The sequence below is a fragment of the Lycorma delicatula genome, chromosome 9 (genome assembly GCF_047948215.1).
Source record: "Lycorma delicatula isolate Av1 chromosome 9, ASM4794821v1, whole genome shotgun sequence".
NCBI lineage: Eukaryota > Metazoa > Arthropoda > Insecta > Hemiptera > Fulgoridae > Lycorma > Lycorma delicatula.
Window position 1 is genome coordinate 120,254,291 of NC_134463.1, and position 23,729 is coordinate 120,278,019.

Below are 23,729 nucleotides of genomic sequence, written 5' to 3' on the forward strand. Positions count from 1 at the left end.
TGAATAAACTGATGAGTGTTTCCAGAGTTCTGCGAAAAGCTGGTCTTCTCCGCTTGCTTTGTAGTTTTTTATTTCATTTAAGGCTGCGAGAACTTCTTGAATTGTTGGCGGGTTGATATTTACTGGTGAAGTTTTAACTGGAGTTTCAGTGTCAATCTCAAAAAGCTCTGGGGGGTCGTCACAGTTGAGGAGTCTATTGAAGGTTTCTGCCAAAATTTCAGCATTTTCTTTATTGGTGTGGGCCATATTTCCTTTTTTTCCTCTCAGCATAAGGGTGGGTGGTTCATATCTTTGAAGAGCCTGACCAAAAATTTTATAATAGTCTCGGAAATTAGTTTTCTTGGAACTTTCTTCTATTTGCTGAATCAAGTTTTTTTGGGCTTGTCGTTTGGTTCCTCTTATAATTTTCTGAGTTTTTTCCTTTGTTTGGTGAATTCATGGTTAGATTCTTCAGTTTTCTGGGTTTGGTGGTTGATCCAAGCCCGGTGTCGGTCTTTGACTGCTTTGTCACATTCTTCATTCCACCATTGGTGTTTTTGTCTTGGGTTTATAGGGGCTAGTTCTTCAGCTATTTCTTTCAGTTGGGATGTCAGTTCTTTTAAATTATTAGTTAATTTGATTTTTTTTGTTGTTTCTTCAAAGATGGCATTGTTTATTAATTTATGTGGATCATAAGCTCTTTTGTTTTTAGGTTGGGATTTTTTCTTTTTATGCGGGGTGAATTTTATTTTAACTTTAATTAAGTAATGGTCCGATCCAGTATCTGTTCCTCTCAAGACTTTTACATTATAAATCTCCTTGTGATAATTCCGGTCCATGCAAACATGATCCAGTTGCCATTCTCCTTTTTTCCAATCTGGGTGTTTCCAAGTCTTCAATTTGTTTGGTTTTCTCATAAAATAGGTGGATTTTGAGATCATATTATGGTTTCTGCAAAATTCGACAAGTCTTTGGCCGTTCTTGTTAGTTTTCTTTTGGGCAGGCCATTTTCCGATAATATCACGATATCTTCGTTCTTTACCAAGTTGGGCATTAAAGTCCCCTATTAAAATCTTCGTGTGGGTCTTATTTATGTTGTTTGCAGTTTGGTCAAGAAGTTCCCAGAATTTGTCCATCTCTTCTCTATCTTTTTTAAGATTGTTTTTGTCATTGGTGGGAGCATGGACATTTATTATGGTGTAGAATTTATTGGCTGATTTTAGGGTTAAGGTTGAAATCCTGGGGGAGTAAGACTTAAATTCTACGACTGAGTCAATTATTTTAAGATTGATTGCAAATCCTGTTCCGAACTGTGGGCAATTCTTCATCACACGTTTCCCGGGGATTCCTTTGTAAATTCTGTAACCCTGAGATTCAAACGGCTCTCGATCGGTGTTTCTCATTTCTTGAAGTCCTGCGATTAGGATATTTTGTTTGTCCATTATGTCTGTTAGAGTTTTTAGTTTGCCGGGTTGAGTTAGAGAATTAATGTTGTGAGTGGCAATGTAGTTTATTTGCTTGTGTCTTATCCTCAATTTTGAAGTTGTGTTGTTTTTGGGTGTTTCCAAACGCTCCGATTCATTGTTATCTTTTAAGCAGCTGCCCACCGGATCCGAGTGCAGCCTTCTCTGGTATTTACCAGACGGTGGATTTTTTCTTAAAAGACCTTCCATATTTGACTTTCAAAGGCAAGTCAGCCTTGGGTGGGAATAAATTCCCGAGTTACAACTCTGGATGTGATCCAGAGAGGTGATTCCGATTTAGTTCACCAGTAGAAATCTCCACGTTTCTAACTGGTTATCCAGACGAACCAACGTGGAGGCGCAAACCGATTTTTTTTAATTGAGATTTTAAGTATGGAGAAAGTTTAAATCGGTTCCGGAATCATTTCGTCCAATTTGCTAATAATAATAATAATAATAATAATAATACTCTGAAAAAACAAAATAAAATTAAGAAATATTGTATGGAATTCATGATTAGCAGCATACTATCCTAATTAATTTTCCACCAATATCGAACCATATAAAATCATTCTTTTTTTTTTGTTATGAAAGAGCAGGCATCAACAGCTATGGTTGTTAGCCCGATGGAAATTGGTAGCATATGAAATGATGCCATGCCTGACCGGGATTCAAACCTGGGACTTCGCTTAACATGCTGAGACACTACCTACTCAGCCATGGAGGTCGGCAAACTCATTCTTGTTTTATGTACTTAAACATCGTTCTAAAATACATATCTAGTAATGAACTAATTAACAAATGAATAGTAATTTATGAGCTGATTAATACCAACTACAAAACCAAAATTTCCCACATGTTACAAAATTTAAATCTGAATGTAGGGAAATGGTTTTTATCCCACCATTTATTTTATTGTAAAGATTATGTATTTTTAAATTAGAAGTTGATGTATTGACATTTATGTAAGATCTATATTTTCTTTAAAAAGTTTATTGTTGATTTATTCACATTAATTGGTGATAAATTAAATAGTTTTATCTTTTATTTTAGGTTTAATGGAAAAGTGAAGCATTATAAGTTATATTATGATAACGGGCAGCACTATGTTGGTGATAGAAAATTTGATAGCTTGACAGAACTGGTAGCACATGGTTTAGTTACAATGTATATTGAATGTGAAGCCGGTCCATATATAGCACTTATGTCAGATTTAGCTCAATATGAAAAGAGCCCAGCATATTTAACATTAAATAGATTAAAAAGGAAAACAAAAGATCAGGTTATTCAGGATAATAATGGACCTGTTGATTATGATAAACCTCATAATTTTAAAGTACATAATTTTAAAGGTCTTAATTGGTGTGAATTTTGTGGAAATTTTTTATGGGGTTTTACTGCTCAGGGAGTTAAATGTGAAGGTAAGGACGCCACTTTTTATATAATTTATGAAATATTTTATGCATTTTGAAAAAAAATTGCTTATTTTTAGTTATGTTTTAAGTCAGTTTTTTTTAGAATGTTTTCTTTTTTCGTTTAATTTAATTTAATTTTAAAGTGCTCTCATAATTTCCATTGATAATACACATTTACCACATTATGTTCTTATAAAACCGATTTTTGTTATAGAATAGAACAGTATAACATAATTTTAATGGTTATCTGCTCTGAGGCAAATAACTTACACTGTGTTTTCTTCATTCTTCTTTATTCCTGTATAACTTTTAAGGTCATGACAGTTCCAATATTCTTTTAGATCATATATCATTTTTACTCTTTTCTAACCTCACTTTTTTACATCTTCCTTCTGATCCTTCTTGCACTGTTTTAATCATCCTCCTCTAATGATATGTTGTCGCCAGTTACTTCTTCATTTTCCTCTTTGTCCATTTAATCTTCTCCAGTCTCTTCCATGCCCATACTTCAAATGTCTCCAGCCTTTTGTGTTACTACTCCCTTTGTTTCATATCAATACAGAAGTTCACTCCATACTAACTCGTAAACAAGATGCTTTTTCAAGTCTAACTCCATCTTCTTACATAATAACTATTTCTTGCTATAAAATGGTTCTTTAGGTACCACTATTCTTGTTTTTCACTCCAAACTAACTCGTAAACAAGATGCTTTTTCAAGTCTAACTCCATCTTCTTACATAATAACTATTTCTTTCTATAAAATGGTTCTTTAGGTACCACTATTCTTGTTTTTATTTCATCTTCACTTTTGTTATTTTCTGTTAAAACAAAAATAAAGTAACTGTACTGTTATATTAGTTAATTTTATCTTGTTTTGTACAGACGTTTGTTGGCTTATTGTATCTTATCCTCATTAATTATGTTTTCCTAACATTCATCTTCATTTCAAAATCACTTGGAAAAAAGAGTACTGTATTACAACAGAATGGGGCATATTAATTTATTATTTACCCTTCCACCTTGCATTTTATTATTGGCTGTGACACATGTTAAGTATATTGGGTACATAAGACAAGAGTTGGTTTCTCTGATGTTCAATATGTACTTATAGCAGGCACCCATGTGTCAGACAGAGTAAAGGATCCCTTGCAGGGCTGAATATCATAGCACTTCAGTAGGTTTGGCATGCTGATATACAACAGTATATTTTTGGCCGAGTGTAAAAAATTTTCTTGCATTTCTAAATAATTCTCTCTCATTCAGTAGTAGTCACTTGTTTCTCTATATACCTTTTCTTATTCTTTAAAAAAACTGAGTTCTTACGTTTCTCTTTTACATATGGGCAATATTTTTTTGTTGGCCTGTCAATATTTTAAATAAAAATAAAACCAAAAGTTATAGAAAAAAATTAACTTTAAAAAAAAGTAAATTTGACATCAAAAATGCATTAAATCTTGTCTTATAAAACCATGCAACAAACCAAAATATATAGAGTAAAATTATTCTAAAATTATTCCTCCAAGAAAAAAACACTTCTCCTTATTTTTAACATAATAATGAAGTAAAAAAATAATTAAAAAAATTAGAAAAATGTGATAAACGATATATTTACCTTAAAAACAAAAAATTTCAAGTAACATAGAAAAAAATATTTGTTACCTCTGTGTGTTTCTTTAATGCCCAAAAAGCTGCTGTTTGTTTAACTATTGTCATTTCCAAAATTTATCTTCAATAATATTTTCACACAAATTGTCCACTTCCCATACTTTTTTTTTTTTTTTTTGTCTTCAGTCATTTGACTGGTTTGATGCAGCTCTCCAAGATTCCCTATCTAGTGCTAGTCGTTTCATTTCAGTATACCCTCTACATCCTACATCCCCAACAATTTGTTTTACATACTCCAAACGTGGCCTGCCTACACAATTTTTCCCTTCTACCTGTCCTTCCAATATTAAAGCGACTATTCCAGGATGCCTTAGTATGTGGCCTATAAGTCTGTCTCTTCTTTTAACTATATTCTTCCAAATGCTTCTTTCTTCATCTATTTGCCGCAATACCTCTTCATTTGTCACTTTATCCACCCATCTGATTTTTAACATTCTCCTATAGCACCACATTTCAAAAGCTTCTAATCTTTTCTTCTCAGATACTCCGATTGTCCAAGTTTCACTTCCATATAAAGCGACACTCCAAACATACACTTTCAAAAATCTTTTCCTGACATTTAAATTCATTTTTGATGTAAACAAATTATATTTCTTACTGAAGGCTCGTTTAGCTTGTGCTATTCGGCATTTTATATCGCTCCTGCTTCGTCCATCTTTAGTAATTTTACTTCCCAAATAACAAAATTCTTCTACCTCCATAATCTTTTCTCCTCCTATTTTCACATTCAGGGTTCCATCTTTGTTATTTCTACTACATTTCATTACTTTTGTTTTGTTCTTGTTTATTTTCATGCGATAGTTCTTGCGTAGGACTTCATCTATGCCATTCATTGTTTCTTCTAAATCCTTTTTACTCTCGGCTAGAATTACTATATCATCAGCAAATCGTAGCATCTTTATCTTTTCACCTTGTACTGTTACTCCGAATCTAAATTGTTCTTTAATATCATTAACTGCTAGTTCCATGTAAAGATTAAAAAGTAACGGAGATAGGGAACATCCTTGTCGGACTCCCTTTCTTATTAGGGCTTCTTTCTTATGTTCTTCAATTGTTATTGTTGCTGTTTGGTTCCTGTACATGTTAGCAATTGTTCTTCTATCTCTGTATTTGAACCCTAATTTTTTTAAAATGCTGAACATTTTATTCCAATCTACGTTATCGAAAGCCTTTTCTAGGTCTATAAACGCCAAGTATGTTGGTTTGTTTTTCTTTAATCTTCCTTCTACTATTAATCTGAGGCCTAAAATTGCTTCCCTTGTCCCTACACTTTTCCTGAAACCAAATTGGTCTTCTCCTAACACTTCTTCCACTCTCCTCTCAATTCTTCTGTATAAAATTCTAGTTAAGATTTTTGATGCATGACTAGTTAAACTAATTGTTCTGTATTCTTCACATTTATCTGCCCCTGCTTTCTTTGGTATCATAACTATAACACTTTTTTTGAAGTCTGACGGAAATTCCCCTTTTTCATAAATATTACACACCAGTTTGTATAATCTATCAATCGCTTCCTCACCTGCACTGCGCAGTAATTCTACAGGTATTCCGTCTATTCCAGGAGCCTTTCTGCCATTTAAATCTTTTAATGCTCTCTTAAATTCAGATCTCAGTATTGTTTCTCCCATTTCATCCTCCTCAACTTCCTCTATAACACCATTTTCTAATTCATTTCCTCCGTATAACTCTTCAATATATTCCACCCATCTATCGACTTTACCTTTCGTATTATATATTGGTGTACCATCTTTGTTTAACACATTATTAGATTTTAATTTATGTACCCCAAAATTTTCCTTAACTTTCCTGTATGCTCCGTCAATTTTACCAATGTTCATTTCTCTTTCCACTTCTGAACACTTTTCTTTAATCCACTCTTCTTTCGCCAGTTTGCATTTCCTATTTATAGCATTTCTTAATTGCCGATAGTTCCTTTTACTTTCTTCATCATTAGCATTCTTATATTTTCTACGTTCATCCATCAGCTGCAATATATCGTCTGAAACCCAAGGTTTTCTACCAGTTCTCTTTATTCCGCCTAAGTTTGCTTCAGCTGATTTAAGAATTTCCTTTTTAACATTCTCCCATTCTTCTTCTACATTTTCTACCATATCTTTTTTACTCAGACCTCTTGCGATGTCCTCCTCAAAAATCTTCTTTACCTCCTCTTCCTCAAGCTTCTCTAAATTCCACCGATTCATCTGACAACTTTTCTTCAGGTTTTTAAACCCCAATCTACATTTCATTATCACCAAATTATGGTCGCTATCAATGTCTGCTCCAGGGTAAGTTTTGCAGTCAACGAGTTGATTTCTAAATCTTTGCTTAACCATGATATAATCTATCTGATACCTTCCAGTATCGCCTGGCTTTTTCCCATACTTTTTTCTTCTTTAATTACATGTTGAATACAATTTTTCCAAGCATTTGCATCTATTTTGTTAACATCTATCTATAAGTTTTTTAATCACTTAACTTAAATGTGTATTACTCCCACTGTAGCCTTTGACTTGTGCCCATATCAATTCTATCAGGTTAAAATTTGCAATGGTGTGGAAAAAGACACATGGGACAATTTTTTTTATTTTTCAATTTCATCGACTTTATAATGAATATATTTTGTTAACTGATTTTACTACTTTTAACATGTCTAAAATATAGGTGATTTTCTTCAGTTTTAACCATTTGTCAATTTCTGATTTTCAGTCAAAGCTAATGAAATTTTTTCAGGCAATGGTACAGCACATTATCCATTTCTGTGACAGATTCTTCAGCAGCAAATTGAATTTTTTTAAACCACTGCATAAAATTGTTACCATTTATTTCATCGTGATATAGTCTTGGGAAGATCTGGATTCAAATACCCATAAACCACCATTCAGAAACCCATTTTAACTTCCTACATGCATTACTATTAATTGTTTACCTTTTCCTGCTGGGTTTTGTTCCTAGTTAACAAACTTTTCATAAAAGCATCTTTTGTGCTTACTTTATTTATCCACCCTTATCTTTTCCTTTAGTTGTCCCACATTAACCTTAGTTTCATCTAGATAATAGTCTTACTTTCTCCTTGAAATTACTTAATTTCTCTTAAATATTTCTTACCATGAAATAATATATTTGCATTCAATCAATAAAGAAACATTTTTTCTCGACATGAAACGAAAATTTATTGATTTAAAGCACTATATAATGTATTTTTTTGAAAAATTCAGCACGTCAAAATATTCACAACACTTAGTATTTTGTTAAAGTTAGGAAGCTGTTTATTGAAATAAAATAAATCAATTTTTTTTCTGATAGTGGTTGTAGTAAAATCGTTTTTTCATTAACGCCTGTTTGCTTGCTTTCTGAGCGATGTCACTGACTGCAGGTTCAGAGTTATCTTGTTTTAACACTACTTAGGATTTTTCCAGTTTATGTTTAACGACAGAAAGTAAATTAAAATTAATGAAAATATTAGTGAATAAAACTTATAAAAATGAATAATAAATTGTATTGTATCATACTACATGATAACATCAACTGAAATACTTTTTTTCACTGAACTGAGTAACAGTGTGAAGCATTACAAATGATGTTATCATTATTAAACATCAACTGCAAAGATTCAACAAAATTTTTTAATTACTTATCATCGGCCTACCACAACACCGGACAAGTGATAGCTTACAGTACATTATTATATGCATAAATAATTGAACTTGCACGTGGGAGTGACAGAATGACTCAGCCTAAACTACTGAGATATTACTCATACATGCTGAATTTATAAAACCTGCACGGTTTTGTGAGACAAGGTTTAGAATTTAAAAAATTCTTTTCGGTTTTTAAATTTTTATTTTTTGAAGTTGACACCAAGTTATGGGTTTGTAAGCAGTCAATTACTTTTAATTTGGCACAAACTTTTAAAAATTGAAATTTAAAGAATTGAAAAAGTTTTACTTCCAGTGAATTTTTGAAAAATCAGTTTTATTTCTTTCAAAAAGATCATTTTTAAACCAAAAAATGTTGTTCTAGATTAAAAATAAAATTTGTTGGTTACTTTTGTTATAAATTATTACAGATTGTGGATTTAGTGCTCACGTGAAGTGTGGGGAGAAACTTCCTGCTGACTGTTGCCCAGACTTAAAACAGATGAGAGGAGTATTTGGCATAGATTTAACATCACTCGTTAAAGTTCATAGAACTGCTCGACCATTTGTTGTTGATAAATGTGTTAAAGAAGTTGAAGCTCGCGGATTAGACACTGAAGGGATATATAGAGTATCTGGTTTTGCTGAAGAAATGGATTCACTTCGAATGGCATTTGATAGAGGTGATTTTATAACTCTATTTCGGAATTGAAACAAGTCAATTTTTTAAGAATAGACTTACACCACTGCTATCTTTTAAACATTAAACCATTTCATTTGAATTTAATGTTGTTATAGATTCTGAGGTCTGTTCTAAAAGTATTCGACCTTAGGTCATGAGAAAAATATCGCATGTGTAGTTGTAGCATTTATCTCCTTTAAAGTATTATTCTTTTTACTTGATACACTTGTCCAAGTAGTACTTTTTCCAATGTTCACAACATGTCCTGAATTTTTATTTAAGAAGTGGTATTTAACTTCATCATCACATCTTTCATAATAGTCTTCTGAGCTCTCAAACTGCAACTCTTAAATGCAGTTTTCTCAGTTTGTGGAATAACCAGAAATTACAGGGAGCTATATGTGGAGATTAAAGTACTTCTTAGTGAATTTGGAAATTAGAAATTTAATTAAAAACCTTTCAATGAAAGAACAGGAGTGAATCTACGATGGCTGGGGCATTTTCATGATAAACTTTCTAGTTATCTAATTTTCACTGATCTGACCTTTTATAATAAATTACATCACATAATCAGAGACCTTTTAAATATTAATATAATAGTATTAACTATAGATAGATTCACAATTTCTTCACTTTTGATATTGCAAATTATATGAATTTTTTTCACAAAACATACAAAAATATTAAAGCTATTCAATTTTTAAATAATGTCTTAATTGAAAATATTGTAAGGAATATTCTAAAAGCTGAATTACATGTTTGTTTTGTTATTTTATGTGACAGAAGGCCAATTTTCATGATGTGTATCAGTGATCAATAACAGTTTTGAATAATAGTATAAATTTGAATATTTTTCTGAATTTATCATTTATGTTTAATATAGAAATATTCACATTAAGCGATTTTCTGGTAACCCTAATTTTGTTCCGATCACCGTAGCGGAATGGTGGCATCTCTATCTTTCATTAGGAAATCTGGGTTCAGATTCTGGTCTTGTCTCACTTTTCACCCACTAAAAATTTAATTTGTCTTATAAAGAAAAAATGAAATAATTTTAACTTGGTGATAATTAATTTAGTAAATGAATAAATAGCACAAGCCTGCAAAATTTGGGTTGTGGAACGTTTTTTAACTTTTGATGATTGATTCCTATATATTTTTTAGCACTGAATCCAAAGCACCTTCATCGTTTTACATCTAGTCAGGATTTTTTGCAAATCACAGGTATTAAAATTTGTAAAGTTGAAATATTGTGAAAATGTGATAACTATAAATATACATAAATCTTTTTTTTTTAATGATAAATTAATATAATCACTTTTTTGGCATATACTATGCATTTTTATTATTAAACGGTTGAGTGTCCTAAAGAGGTGGGTGGGGGAGGGTTTGGATTGAAGATAACAAGACGGTGGGAGAACTTGGCTGACCGGTGTGATAAGACTTAACAAGATGTAATATGTTTATTGGCAGCTATCAATGCCACTCATGTACCGTGTAACTACTATCGGTGCTGTTTCAACCATCAGCATACATAGAGTTTTTCCGTCCTGCGTGATCAACCATGCTTTTGTTGGTGGCAAATATATTTTCAGGCCATAAAGCAAACTTCCTGTTTTCAAAATGGCTTCAAGAGGCTGCAAAAATTCTGCAGTTCTTTTTGTTACACTTGTGGCGAGTTAATGGTGGAAAGGCAAAAAAAAATATAACAAGCTTCGTTTGACACGTATTTCGGAGTGAAAATTGGAGATCAAGTCAAACCTTGGGCACCCCACTACATTTACTACGCATGTGTTGAAGTACAGATGGTGGTCAAAAGGTGAACAAAAAGGTTTCAGATTTGGAGTTCCAGTGGTGTAACAAGAGCCACAAAATCACACCAATTATTATTACTTTTGTTCAACTGGTATTCATGGTTTCAATTTGAAGAATAAAAAAAAATTGTCTATCCAAATATGCCATCTGATTTATGCCCGGTTCTGTATAGTCCAGACATAACAGTGAATAAACAAAAATTTACCTGAAATAGACGGTTTCACAAGTGATTTAAATGAAGATAACATCGAGGAGTATGAACCCAAGGATAGCTGTACATCAGAGCTTTATTCTCAGTCTGAACTAAAAGATTTGGTTAGAGACTTACATCTGACCAAAGAAAATTCAGAATCACTTGTTTCGAGGCTTAAAGAGAAGAACCTGCTCATAGCTGGAACCTCATTTTCCTGGTTCAGGTTCAGAGAAAAGGATTTTCGACCATATTTTTCAGAAAATATTAGTCTTCTGCACTGATGTACGAAAGAACCGATCAGAGACTGTTCATGGATTCTTCCAAAGGAAGCATCAATGTTGGCCTTCTTCACAATGGGAATACGTATCTGTCAATACCCATTGGACATTCTGTCCATTTAAAAGAGGGTTACGAAAATTTTGAATTCATTCTTGATAAAATTGAATACAACAATCATAAATGGATTATGTGCTGAAATCTCAAAATAATATCGATGCTCCCAGAACAGCAAGGAGGGTATACAAAGATTCCTTGTTTTTTATATGAATGGATTTGCAGACACAGAGAAAATCATTGGATAAGGAAAGATTGGCCAAGAAGGTCTTCATTTGCTTCGAAAAGCTCTCTTAGGTCCGAATAAAGTTCTCCTTCTGCCTCTGCACATCAAGTTAGGCTTAATGAAAGCCTTTCCAAAGCCATTGTCAATGCCTTACCAAAAGAATGTAAATGTTTTAAATATATCTGTCACGAATTTCCAGCCTTATCAACTGCCAAACTAAAAGAGAGTGTCTTTACTGGTCCTGACATTAGAAAACTTCTCAAAGATGGTAATTTTGAGAGAAAAATGGATGTTGTAGAAAAAGAAGTCTGGGGAGCCTTTAAAGACATAGTGCCCAAGTTTCTGGGCAATAAGAAGGATCTGAACTCCAAATCAATTGTTGAGAACATGCTGCTCCATGAGCTTGAAGGTTCACTTCCTAAATTCACATGTGAACTATTTTTCTAAAAATCTGGGTGTCATTAGTGAAGAAATGGGTGAGAGGTTTCAGCAGGACATGAAAGAAATGAAAAGGAGGTATCAAGGAAAATTGACTTCTGTGATGATGGCAGACTATTTCTGGATGTTACACAGAGATGAACCCTATAAAGAACATAGAAGGAAAAGTGCGAAGCAGAGTATAAACTGTCCAAAGAAACTTCAACACAAGAAATAAAATTGTAAGTATTTTACATACTTCGTCATTAAGGATGGTTGAAGAATGGGAGTGGTGTCCAAAGGCATGACATACCTCAAAAATTAATTAAATAAATAAAAATAAATTTATTTAGAAATGACTATAATAGAAATTAGGTTTATTGTGTGGTAATTTTCATTAGAAATTAAGGTGTCAATGACCCCCCTGCCCACCTCTTCAGACCATGCAACTGTTTAACTACAGGGTGTCCCATATAAAATGCAACCCAACCTTATATTGGTAGGTATTGAAATAATAAAAAGGCACATGTAAATGTAAATGTAATTTTTTTAAAATATTACCATCATTTACCTTACATTTAGAGTAAATGTTGGAAGTGGCCGCCATCTTCTTGAATACAAGCTTCAATTCTTTTTAGAGCGTTTCTTGCAACTTTTTTCAAAGTTTGTTGCTGGATATTTATTACAGCTTGTTCAATATTGACTTTCAATTGTTCAAGTGTTCGTGGCTTGTTGCTGTAGGCTTTTTCTTTGAGATAACCCCGTAGAAAAAAATCCACCACAGTCAAATCTGGGTGGTCACAAGCCTCGACCGAAAACACGATTACCAAAGAATTCCTCAACAAAATCAGAAGTTGAACCTGCATAGTGCGATGTCGCACCGTCATGTTGTAGCCAGCAGTGTCTGTCTTCCTCTTCCAAGAGTGCAATGAACTGAAATAAAATATCCTGATATCGTTCTGCATTAATGGTGTGCTCGAAAAAAATAGGACCGATTATTTTCTTCGTTGATATTGCACACCACACGCCCAACTTCTGCGGGTGTAATTGTTTTTCATGATGAACGTGGGGATTTTCAGCACTCCAAATTCTACTGTTTTGGCTGTTTACATAGCCATCCAAATGAAACCGTGCTTCATCTGTGAAAAATAACGAATCCATAACATTAATTCTCTCACGCAGAAATCGACGAAACCATTGACAGTATTGTAGCTGTTTTTCTTTGTTGGGCTCAAGAAGCCGATGAACCGTTTGAATGCGATAAGGTCGTAATTGTAATTGTTTGGTCGCCCGATGAACAGTTGATTTAGACAAACTAATTTCAGCAGACAAACGCCTGATCGATTTATTTGGCGAGGCGAGTAATCGGTCTGTGATTTCAGTGACTGTATCTGTATTCAACACTGACGCAGATCTTTTGTGTTCCTTGTTATTAACAGAACCAGTCTCTCTAAATTTTGCAACTAACCTTAATACTGATGTTTTGTTAGGAGCTGGTTTATCTGGCGAATCAGATCTTGCACTGCAACCACTGATTTCATACTGAAGTACGACTCGACAATGAAAACACGTTCATCTAGCGAAAACACCATCTTGTCTCTAGCAATACACTGAACGTTATGATTGCATTGTTGTTACTATCGGTAGTGTTCTACTGCGTCGCCGCGATGTTCAGATGTTGGACGAGTCCATTTCAGTAAAGAGTAAGGTAGTAAGCTTGACTTTTGAAATTTCATGGATGAGTGATTGATGGGTTGCGTTTTATATGGGACACCTGTATAAGAATGCATAGTATAAGCCAAAAAAGTGAATATATTATATTAATTTATTATTAAAAAAAAATTTATATCTATTTTATGTATTACATTTTCGCAATTTTTCAACATTTTACTGTGAAATTTGCAATTTGCAAAAAATCTTGACATGATGGAAAAGAATGAAGATTATTTTCAGATTTGCAATTTGCAAAAAATCCTGAAGTAATGGAAAAGAATGAAATTCCAGATTCAGTGCTAAAAAATACATAAGAATCAATTATCGAAAATTATAAAACACAACCATTGCAGGCTTGTGTAATTTATTGAAGTGTATATTGCTTGAAGTGTGTATTGCTTATATATAAATGTTGTACCATTTAATCTTAAAAGTGGCAGCTGTTAAAGTTTCAATAGATAGACTACACTTCAAAATCCAGCTGTCAGAAAATCAACATTTCTTTATATTTTTTTCTATAACTAACAGTATTGGAAAACATCAGAAGATTTTCTAGAGTATCTTTTTATTATTTTTTGCTTGGATTAAACTTAATTATATCAAATTATATGTAATTTACTGTTTTGAAAATGTTACTGTGGATAAAACCTCTATTTTTTTACGAGTTGTCTTTGAGTTTGCATGTTACTAAATTATGTTTTTCTTATTTTTTATTCTTAAAATAGTGTAAGGAACAATAGTGAAAGTGATCAGATTTTTTTTAACATTAGCAAAGATGATCGTGATCGACAGCAATTCAAGTTATGAATTGGATACTAGTTCTGAATGCATTTTCGATGATTTTTTTTTTTTACAACAGTAAGAGGTTTTTATGCTGAATGTGTTATAAAAATGTATAACTGCATAAAGTAAGCCCACTGGAAAAAAAAATAAACTTAGACTTTAGAAAAAGGAATGTCTTCACAAAAATCTTGTCCTTTTAATTTATTATAATCAGTTTTTTTATATACTGCTAAATGTTTGAATTTTTAGGAAAGCACCTTACTAGATAAAATGTTTTTTTGTTTTTTTTTTGTACTTTTGTGGAACAACTTTTTATTCTAAAAACATTTTTAGCACTTAAATTTAATAAAATTGATATATATTTACATAATCGTAAAATAATCAAGTAATTAGCTTAAAATTATAAATAATTCTCTCATTTATGTTTATATCCAAAAATTATCAAAGCTAATTATAAAAACATGCAAAATTCAATAAATATAGTTTAACACATTCCTATTGCTGCTTCTAGAGTTAATCTAAGTAATAAATTAATTTAAAGGAATAAACAGAAAACTGGTTTTGTTATTTATTTTTAAAACTGGATTAAGTCTTATAAGAGTTAGTGGACAGTTATGATCAGATACCATAGAAGCAGGACATACTCCCTATTTGGATAGCTGTGAAAAATTAAACTAAAATCTCTAGTTCTACCATATAGATTGTTGGTAATTCACTACATACACCATAATGCTAGTAACCATTATCATTACAAACTTGGAAGAATATGTAGAAGAATCTACCCATTCGCTTTCCATACCCAAAAATGTTTTAATTAATTAGGTTTGATATTTCTAAATTAATTGTTATGTTGTTATTTTCAGATGGAGAAAATGCAGATGTTAGTGCTATTGTATATGATAATATCAATGTCGTAGCTGGAATATTAAAACTTTATCTCAGATTATTACCAATTCCACTAATAACATACGAAGCACATCCTGCAATCATCAGAGCTGTTCGTCAGTATAATGATTTTTTTTTTGGTTAGATTGTATATTTTTATTTATTTTAATAATTCAATGATTCACATTGATATTAGACATCTTAATACATTAATATTAATATCATTGTTTACTTTGAAGACTGCTTATTGAATTGTTTTTTTAAATACAATAAATCTTTGTTGTAATATTTTTCATGACAATTAAGAAAAGTAATGTTATTGAAGGAAAAACATTGAAAGTATGAAATGTAAAAAAATTACATATTTCTTGACTTCATAAACAACAGAATCTAATCATTATTTACACTTTTTTAAGTCAGATGCCAGAGTAAGAAAATTTAATTGTATGCGTTTGAATCGCAAATTCTTACTGTTGATTAGTTCTTTTAATTTCCATTAACCAGTTATTTGTGAACAATTATAAGTTCTCATGGAATGATCAAATTAATTTTGATTTAAAACAGAATCAATTGTACTGATTTGTTTTGAAGCGCCTTAATAAAATGCTAAGCCTATCACCATTATTAAATATTTATTATGATTATTTAAATTTCTTTCTGAAATATATTGTCATTTCTCAGAACTCCCTTAAAAAGTCAAAATGGATTTTTAAGATACAAAAATTGACTGTCAAATAGTTATCTGATGCCAATAAGTATGTATGTTGACTGTTATTAGAAAATTAAATTATTATGTTTAGATTTACAAATGGCAATCCTTTCTAAACAAAAAGGTCATTGATTCTTAAAGATTAACAATAACCATTACTAGGCAATGTAACTATTTTTGTATAATTCAACACAATACTTTGGCTTGCAAGAAAGGGTCTTATTATGCTTTTGTTGCCATTTTTAATAAATTACTGTACCTCATGAAAAGTCTTCCCACCAATTTACGTAAAACACATTAATTTATTTAATACATAACACATCCTTGTATTTATTTTCCCCACATATTTTAATAGGTTTTTCTTGTAAAAAAAAATTATAAATTTCCTCTTAAACTATATCTTTACATTGACAACCATATGTGCAGCTCCATTGAACCTTTATCTTTACATTAACTGTTTTCTATATTTCTCACTTTTAAAATTATGTTCGAAAAAAATAAGTAGCTAATTATTGAAAAGAAAACAAAGAATTATTGAAAAAGCTTTTAGCATGCAAACAACCACAAATAAATGCTTAGAAAAATTAGATATATTTCCCACATTGAAGAGATGTAAATTTTTGATATTTATTTAAGCATTTAAAAGAAAATTTTGCTTTTTTCCCTTAGAAAACAAAAATATAAATATCACTTTATGCATAATACAAATGTAAACAAACAAAAACATTCGACAACTATGAACAGTCTGGTGTCTGGAGTATTAAATTACATAAGCCATCACAAGGGGGCAGCACATGTCATAAATATAGTAGTGTTGTTTTTGTTAACTAAAAACTGTGGTCAAATAAAGCAGTAAAAAAGAAAAAAATTATTAATCGTAGTCTAAACTCAAACTGTAATACTCAAGAAAGATTCCACCAGTGCATCTAAAGTTTATCAAACTATAAAAAGAGTTAAAATGGTAATACAGAAAAATTTATTTTGAAGAATATACAATAAAGGAAATTATTGTATGCTGTATGTAAATCTAACAACCATATCTAAAAAATAGTTACGATCTATTAATAATAAAAATTATAAATACTCGTAATAATTGCCATATTTATAAAGCAATACGTAACCTGTGAATGCATTTATAGATGAAGAATCAATAGGTTTTTTAAATCAGGATTTTTACAGTGTGCAAGGGCATGAGGAATTAAATAAATGTGAAACATCTAACATATCTAATTATCATATGAAAATCTAATATATAATTAATAATGCAAAACAAGAAATGGACATTTTAGAAGTAAATAATATTAATAAAATTGAGTAGTTAGAAAAGTATTAAACTTATAAAGTAAAAAACCAACTTAAGTTAATCCGCAGGAAAACTATAAAAAGGATATTTTTTTTTTAAATAGGAGAAAATAGATAAATAGATCTTATAATGGTAGCTACACTGTTATAATAAATACTGAAAATGTAATAATTCAGTTACATGTAAACAAAGTTACATTTAACAAAGTTTACAAATGTTACATTTGACAACGTTTAACATTTTGACAAAGGCTTTTTCTTATTTAAAATTTATTTTTTATTTTGCAAGTGTAATTATATAAATTATTTTTTATATATAAAATGTAAGTGCATATGAAAATGCATTATTCACTCAAAAAATAAAGAATCAATCAATTAAAAGAGAATACTTTACTGCTAGGTAAATTTAATGATTTGAAAATTTTTATACTATAAATTAGCAGTGTGAAGGTTTTAGAAAGGAACCAGACAGTGTAGCAGTAAAATATATCACAAGAAAGGAAGAAACAATATAATTTGAAGGTTAAGGAGAGTTGGAAAACAGCCAGGAATTAACTATTAAACATGGTCTTATAGTGGGTGGTGACGAGAAAAAAAGAAAGTAACAGCATTCATAACAAAATCTTATGTATATATTCATTTAATCAAAACAGCCATAAAGATATTAACACAAATAATCTACATTAAAATGTAATTTAATTGAAAGTTCTCTGAAAGTAATTCAAGAAAAGATCAAAATAAAAAACATGTGTTATAAATGTTTTTAAAAATAAAATAAGTTTGGGTTTATTGCATCTTGCAAATGATAGATGTGAAATAAGGATAAAGCTTCAGCTTCGGCCATGTTCAATAAACAACTTCCTACAGATTACCAAAGTTTAACAATGCAGGATATAGCCTCACTCTATGCTGTTGGTATTTATTAATTAATAACCAGTTATAGATGATGCCTTTTAAAATAAAAAAATATGGTTTAAGAAAAAGCCTATTGATTAATATTATTAAGAAAAAAGCCTTTATAAGTTTTGAATTCTCATGACCAAAGATATTAAACTTTTACATAAAACTACAAAAACTTTGAAAATATTGTTTATGTTTTTATGAAATAATAAATTTAAACAATTACTTTCTAAAAACTAAGAAATATAGTTACAGGAAATCTTTTCAGATGTATAATTCAGTTCCTTTTGTTTGCACTTAAGTAAAATTAACTAGGAAACCTACTTTGTATGAGATTAAATAATATGATTGTGTTTTGTTTGTTTGATATTTTAATCAAGTGTTTTATTGGTTATTGGGAAGGAGATTAGGTGACTTGGTTTTACCAGATAGGCATGAAATACAGTTTCCAAGTAGGTCCACAGAAAGCCCCTCTAACATATGCCAAGGATGCACTGGCTGTTCAGGTTCTGGCATCCTTAACATAGAGAAAATAATGTAGTTAGATCTCTGTTCACAGAACTAAACAAGGAAGAAAGGATCAAGAATTAGGAAAAAGAGTAGGTATTGAAAATATCAATTTTCTTGTCAGGGTAATTTATGTTACTGTTTAGGATCCCAGTCCAATTATAAATTTCATATTGTTCAGAATTTTAAGTAAATGACTGTTTGTGTGCATGCATTTTGTATAAAGTTTTCTTTTTGTGGTTAATATCTCTGTGTCCCTTGTGTCTATTTCATTTTACATATTATCAATGCATGTAATTTAATATAATGTTTAACGATTTTTTTCATATTTTTTCTCTTCAACTCTGCAGTTGATAAAAAAATAAGAGGTAACAGTATCTGTTTTATTTAATTGAAAGAGATTTCTCTAATCCATTGTCTTTAAACACAAATCAGGTAATGCATATTTTAATATGAATTATGTAAATGTAAATAAGTGTGTGCAGGTGTGTGTAACAAAATTATATTATTAAATCAGAGTATTAGGTAGGTAATGAATTAAAACATATCAGTGAGAATTTGTTCATATCAAATTAAAATAAAATATTATCTTAATGTGGAAATATATCACTTTTTCAGCAGCACTAATAATAGTTTGATAGGGATGGTTAAAACATCTGATATTGAACCCGGAGTTATTACTAAAATATCTGATTTTGATAAAATCGTACAATATTTTACAAAAATAAATTAATAATTGTTTTCATTGTCATTTATTTTCAGAACTGCAAACTGTGGGAGAACAAATAACTGGACTGAAAGATGCATTAACATTATTGCCTCCTGCTCATTATAATACATTAAAGTTCCTTATGTCACATCTTGCTAGGTTTGTAAAACAATAATGTTGATTACTTATAATTTTAACACTTATATTCATAGACTGTAGCTTGACTTTTATGTAAAAGCGCTATTCCAGAATTTACATCCTAAAAATTAGCTGATAAGAAAAAGAGTAAAAAGTATTTTATTTCAATAAATTATTTAGATTGCTTCTCCACATTTCACTCCATTCAGACACCAGCTTTTGCTGACCATCAACAAAAGATTCCTTTACCTAGGTATTCAGTCAGTTATTAACCTCCCCTTTGAAGTACTCAATCATCTCAAAGAATCGGATAGCCAGCAAGACCAGTGTGAAGACATTGCAGCCACACAGGACTAAGTTCCAGCTGTTGGAGGTGTGATTAATTTCCTGTTTGAGCAATCAAGTGAAGGGTTTGCATTACTTACAGAGTAGGACCATTGTTATGTAGAGTACCCTTATAGAACATTTTACACCATTTGTCTTGTCTTTCAAGGAAATTTCCTTGAAACAAAGTTATTAAGTCAGTTCCTAGAGAGTAAAGTTTCAAGGAAACAAACTTTTTCCACTGTTTCACAGTACAATTCTATCATTATTTTGATGCCAGGTTCATGAATATTCTCACCAAATTTTTTTGTGAAGTCCCAGTTCATTAATAATGCCTGCTTGAATTTTCCTTATATTTTTCCCATCTCGGCATTAGACTCTAAATTGCCAGCATCAATCTTTCACTCTATTTAAAATACATTTTTATTACTGTTCTAAATATAACAATTACAGTAGTTGGTGATGGCACTGTGTAAGGACCATCCTTATACAGATTTTTTCTTGCAAAATAATCAATCATATACACCTCACAGTTTTCAGCAGCAGTAATGAAGTTGTACAACAGTTTGTTTTTTATGAACCATTGATTTAACACTTCCTACAGAATGGATTGTAGATGAATGTGTAATGATATTATAGATTACTGATGCTACGGTAGCCAATCTATTGACATAATCTAACCAATTAATCAGTTTTGGAATATCACTCATAGTTTTTATTAACATTGTTTATTAACAAGATTTTTTCAAATTTTCTAAATGGAGATAACCATTCATAATTTAACAGTTATCCAGAGCATGCATACAGAGAAATTACTTTTAGTTTTAATGTTACTTTCCTGTAATGTAAATTTCTGTGTAATATTTCTCCGAGAACATGGATGACATTTTTTTAATTATCTTATTAAAAATGATTCTTGATATTTAATTAAATTAGGATCGATGCTAATTTTGTTTAATTTTTCAGAGTTGTTGAACATCAAAATCAGAATAAGATGTCATCACAGAATTTAAGTACTGTATTTGCACCAACATTAATGCCGACACCTGATCTAACTAAGTGTGCTAATGCATTGCCTGATATGACTAACGAAATAGCAGCTTTACAGCTTTTGATTGATCACCAACATCTAATTTTTAGCTGACCTGGTATTATTATTATTCTTTATTTTTTAATTTTCTTCAGTCTATTTCTAATTTAGTTAACATTTCAATTTATTGAAAATTTGTAACAGTTTATATTACCCTTTAGTGTTATCATTTATATTTATTAAATATTCTCAGTTTTATTGGTAAACTATGTTTTATGCCAAAAATATATGTAGAAAAAGCATTTTGAACTTTGAAACTAAATTATTTTGGCTTGTTTCTTCAGTTATGGTTTTTCAAAATATTTCTCTCTATGTATAATCTGTTTAACATAATTTTTGTTATTTATTCTTGTGCTATATTCATAAATGTGTATAAAATCAAGGATATTTAGTATAAGAGATTTGTAAGTTACTAAATAATAATTATGTACACTTGTATTCATATTGTAAGATTACACCTTCTAGTTGTGTTGTTTTCTAAATATGTGAGTTAAAGGCAGGTAGTAGAAATGCTTTTGTTTTTTACCTTTTTAATGATAAAAGTTTTGTTGTACATTACATTTCTTAACAAGAGATCAAAGTTAATTGTAGAATATTGCAGTATTTTGCATCTTCAATTAAAGTATTATTAATAGTTTGCTCCCTTTAATTAACAACTTTGTTTGCCTCTGTCACAGTTTCTTATAGCTATCTACTAAAAAAAAAATCATTCTGTTTTGAGAACAGAATGATAGTTGTTATTGTTTTAAGCATATGACTACATTACGCACATCTCAAATTTAGACAAATTTAGTCAGAAAAAAGTTATATACATGAAATATTTAGATTTTAGGATAAAATATTTTATATATTAGTATAAAAATAAGTAAATAGTTATTTATTCAAACTGGTATATAATTATGCATTTATAATAATCACTCAGAGATGAGTATCAATGAAAAAAACCAGAGTTGTTCCAGCATTTGTCTGAACCAAATTAAAATTCATTGAAGAATAATTAATATTGGTCTGTAATGTTTTGAAACCCTAAAAGTTAATAATATATCTCGAGTAGGAATATATATATTGGCATAATCAGTCAGTATGTTTAATGATGATGATGATAAGCTTAACATCTAAGATTCTTCAGTTTACAACTAAAATCAGGGTTAATAAAATGAAATCATCATCGATGAACATTTACATCTTTAACATAGTTTATTAAGGTATTTATTATGGTCAGGAAATCCTCAAAATGCCCATATTCAGAAATCAATGAACAATACTTTACATTGTGCCCTATAAGAATAGAAATATTTCCCTATTTTTATAATAAGTGTGCATACTACCTTTGTTTTTAAGATATTATTTAATATACTACATATTCTAGAGAATTTTGAAACCCTGTGATAACAGTAACTACAAAGCAAGCTATAAGATTGAGGCAGCTGCTTTCTTTGGGTAGATTTTTTTTTTTTTAAATGAATGGCTCAGATTCAGAATGAATTGTTCCAGTACTTCTTTTACTTTGGTTAACATTAATGTCTAGAATATAGCCATTTGTTTGTAAGTTGTGAATACCAATAGGAATCGTGAACCATTTATTTTATTTTCAACGGACTGCATTTTTTCTGCATAGTTACATGGTAGGATGTTGCTCAAAATAGGTTTTTGTTTGTAAACTTTAAAACACAATTTTTATTATAAACAAAATTAAGCCTTTCTTTGAACATAACTAAGAGCTCGTCAATTACTGTATTTTGAAAAGAATAAACACCATTTGAGAGATTTTTTTTCAATTTATCCAATATTCTTGAATTTTGCAAAGACGGAAGCCCGGTGGATGATCTTTATTACAGGCAAAATGAAGTATACTAAGCATATTTAAATATCTGTCTCTAGCCATCATTTCAGAAAATATTGGAGAATTTAATAGCCAGCCTGTTGACCAGTACTCTTTTATAGAATTTTTCTTATTTCTTAGCACAAGCATTGTCAAAATCAAAAATGTACGCAGTTCATCATTGTAAATTTGATTGAGCAACATCGGTTTGTTCAGAGGCTTGGGTAAAATATGATGTGTTGGTTTTTTCACTATATGTTCAATAATTTTGGGCGTTATAGTGAGAAGGAATGTATCTGGGTACGAATGCGATGAATCGGCCACCTTTACTAAGTACAGTACCTAGTTTTAGAACGTTGGTAACATGATTTTATTCACTCTATTTCCAGCTGTTAGCTGCAACCTATTGGTTATCTGAACAGTTTATTTTAAAGCCAATAAACTGCAGCACATGTCAGTGAAAGAATTATATTTGTCACATTAAACACGATTATAGTTCTCAAATGATTAAGTTCTAAAATGAGTTAATATGATCGTAGTCTGTGGGGACAGTTTACTGCAGTTGTGCAAGTGCGATGCCAGTCCTGAAAAGGTTTAAGCACTATTTAAACCGCTTGTGTTGGCTATGTGAAAGGACATACATATATATATTTTTTATCATTAAATTATACTGTTATTGAAGTATACAAAAGGAGTTAAATACCGTACCAAACTGGTTTCTATATAAGACTAATAGGAAAAAATCAAAACACATCCGATATAGTTAAAGTACCAGTCTATTAAATTGTTTTTGTCTGTTAATTGTTGCACTTAGGTTGTCAGGTGGTATTATTTAATTTAAAAACATCATAAAATAATAAAATATCATTATATTTTAAAGCATCAGTATAAAAATATTTTTTAAATGCTAAAACTACCTTATAAAGAAAAATGATTAAGTGGTCAGAATTTTTTTAATTTTAATATAGGCATACTTTACTGATTTGATTATATTAAGCTTATTTATTACTAGTTTTATATAAAA

At 30.4% G+C, this 23,729-nt stretch overlaps 1 protein-coding gene across 2 annotated transcripts in view; it reads left to right on the forward strand.

The window, feature by feature from the left end:
• Positions 1-23,729, forward strand: part of RhoGAP5A (Rho GTPase activating protein at 5A) — a 34,096-nt gene extending 10,367 nt beyond the window's left edge. The window contains exons 4-8 of one of the 2 annotated variants that reach the window (XM_075374930.1): positions 2,496-2,863; positions 8,589-8,840; positions 15,183-15,320; positions 19,385-19,490; positions 20,760-23,729. In XM_075374930.1, coding sequence (XP_075231045.1) covers positions 2,496-2,863; positions 8,589-8,840; positions 15,183-15,320; positions 19,385-19,490; positions 20,760-20,937 — 1,042 coding nt within the window. In that variant the 3' untranslated portion in view covers positions 20,938-23,729. The remainder of the gene's footprint in view (positions 1-2,495; positions 2,864-8,588; positions 8,841-15,182; positions 15,321-19,384; positions 19,491-20,759) is intronic. The other variant, XM_075374931.1, reaches the window with a different exon arrangement.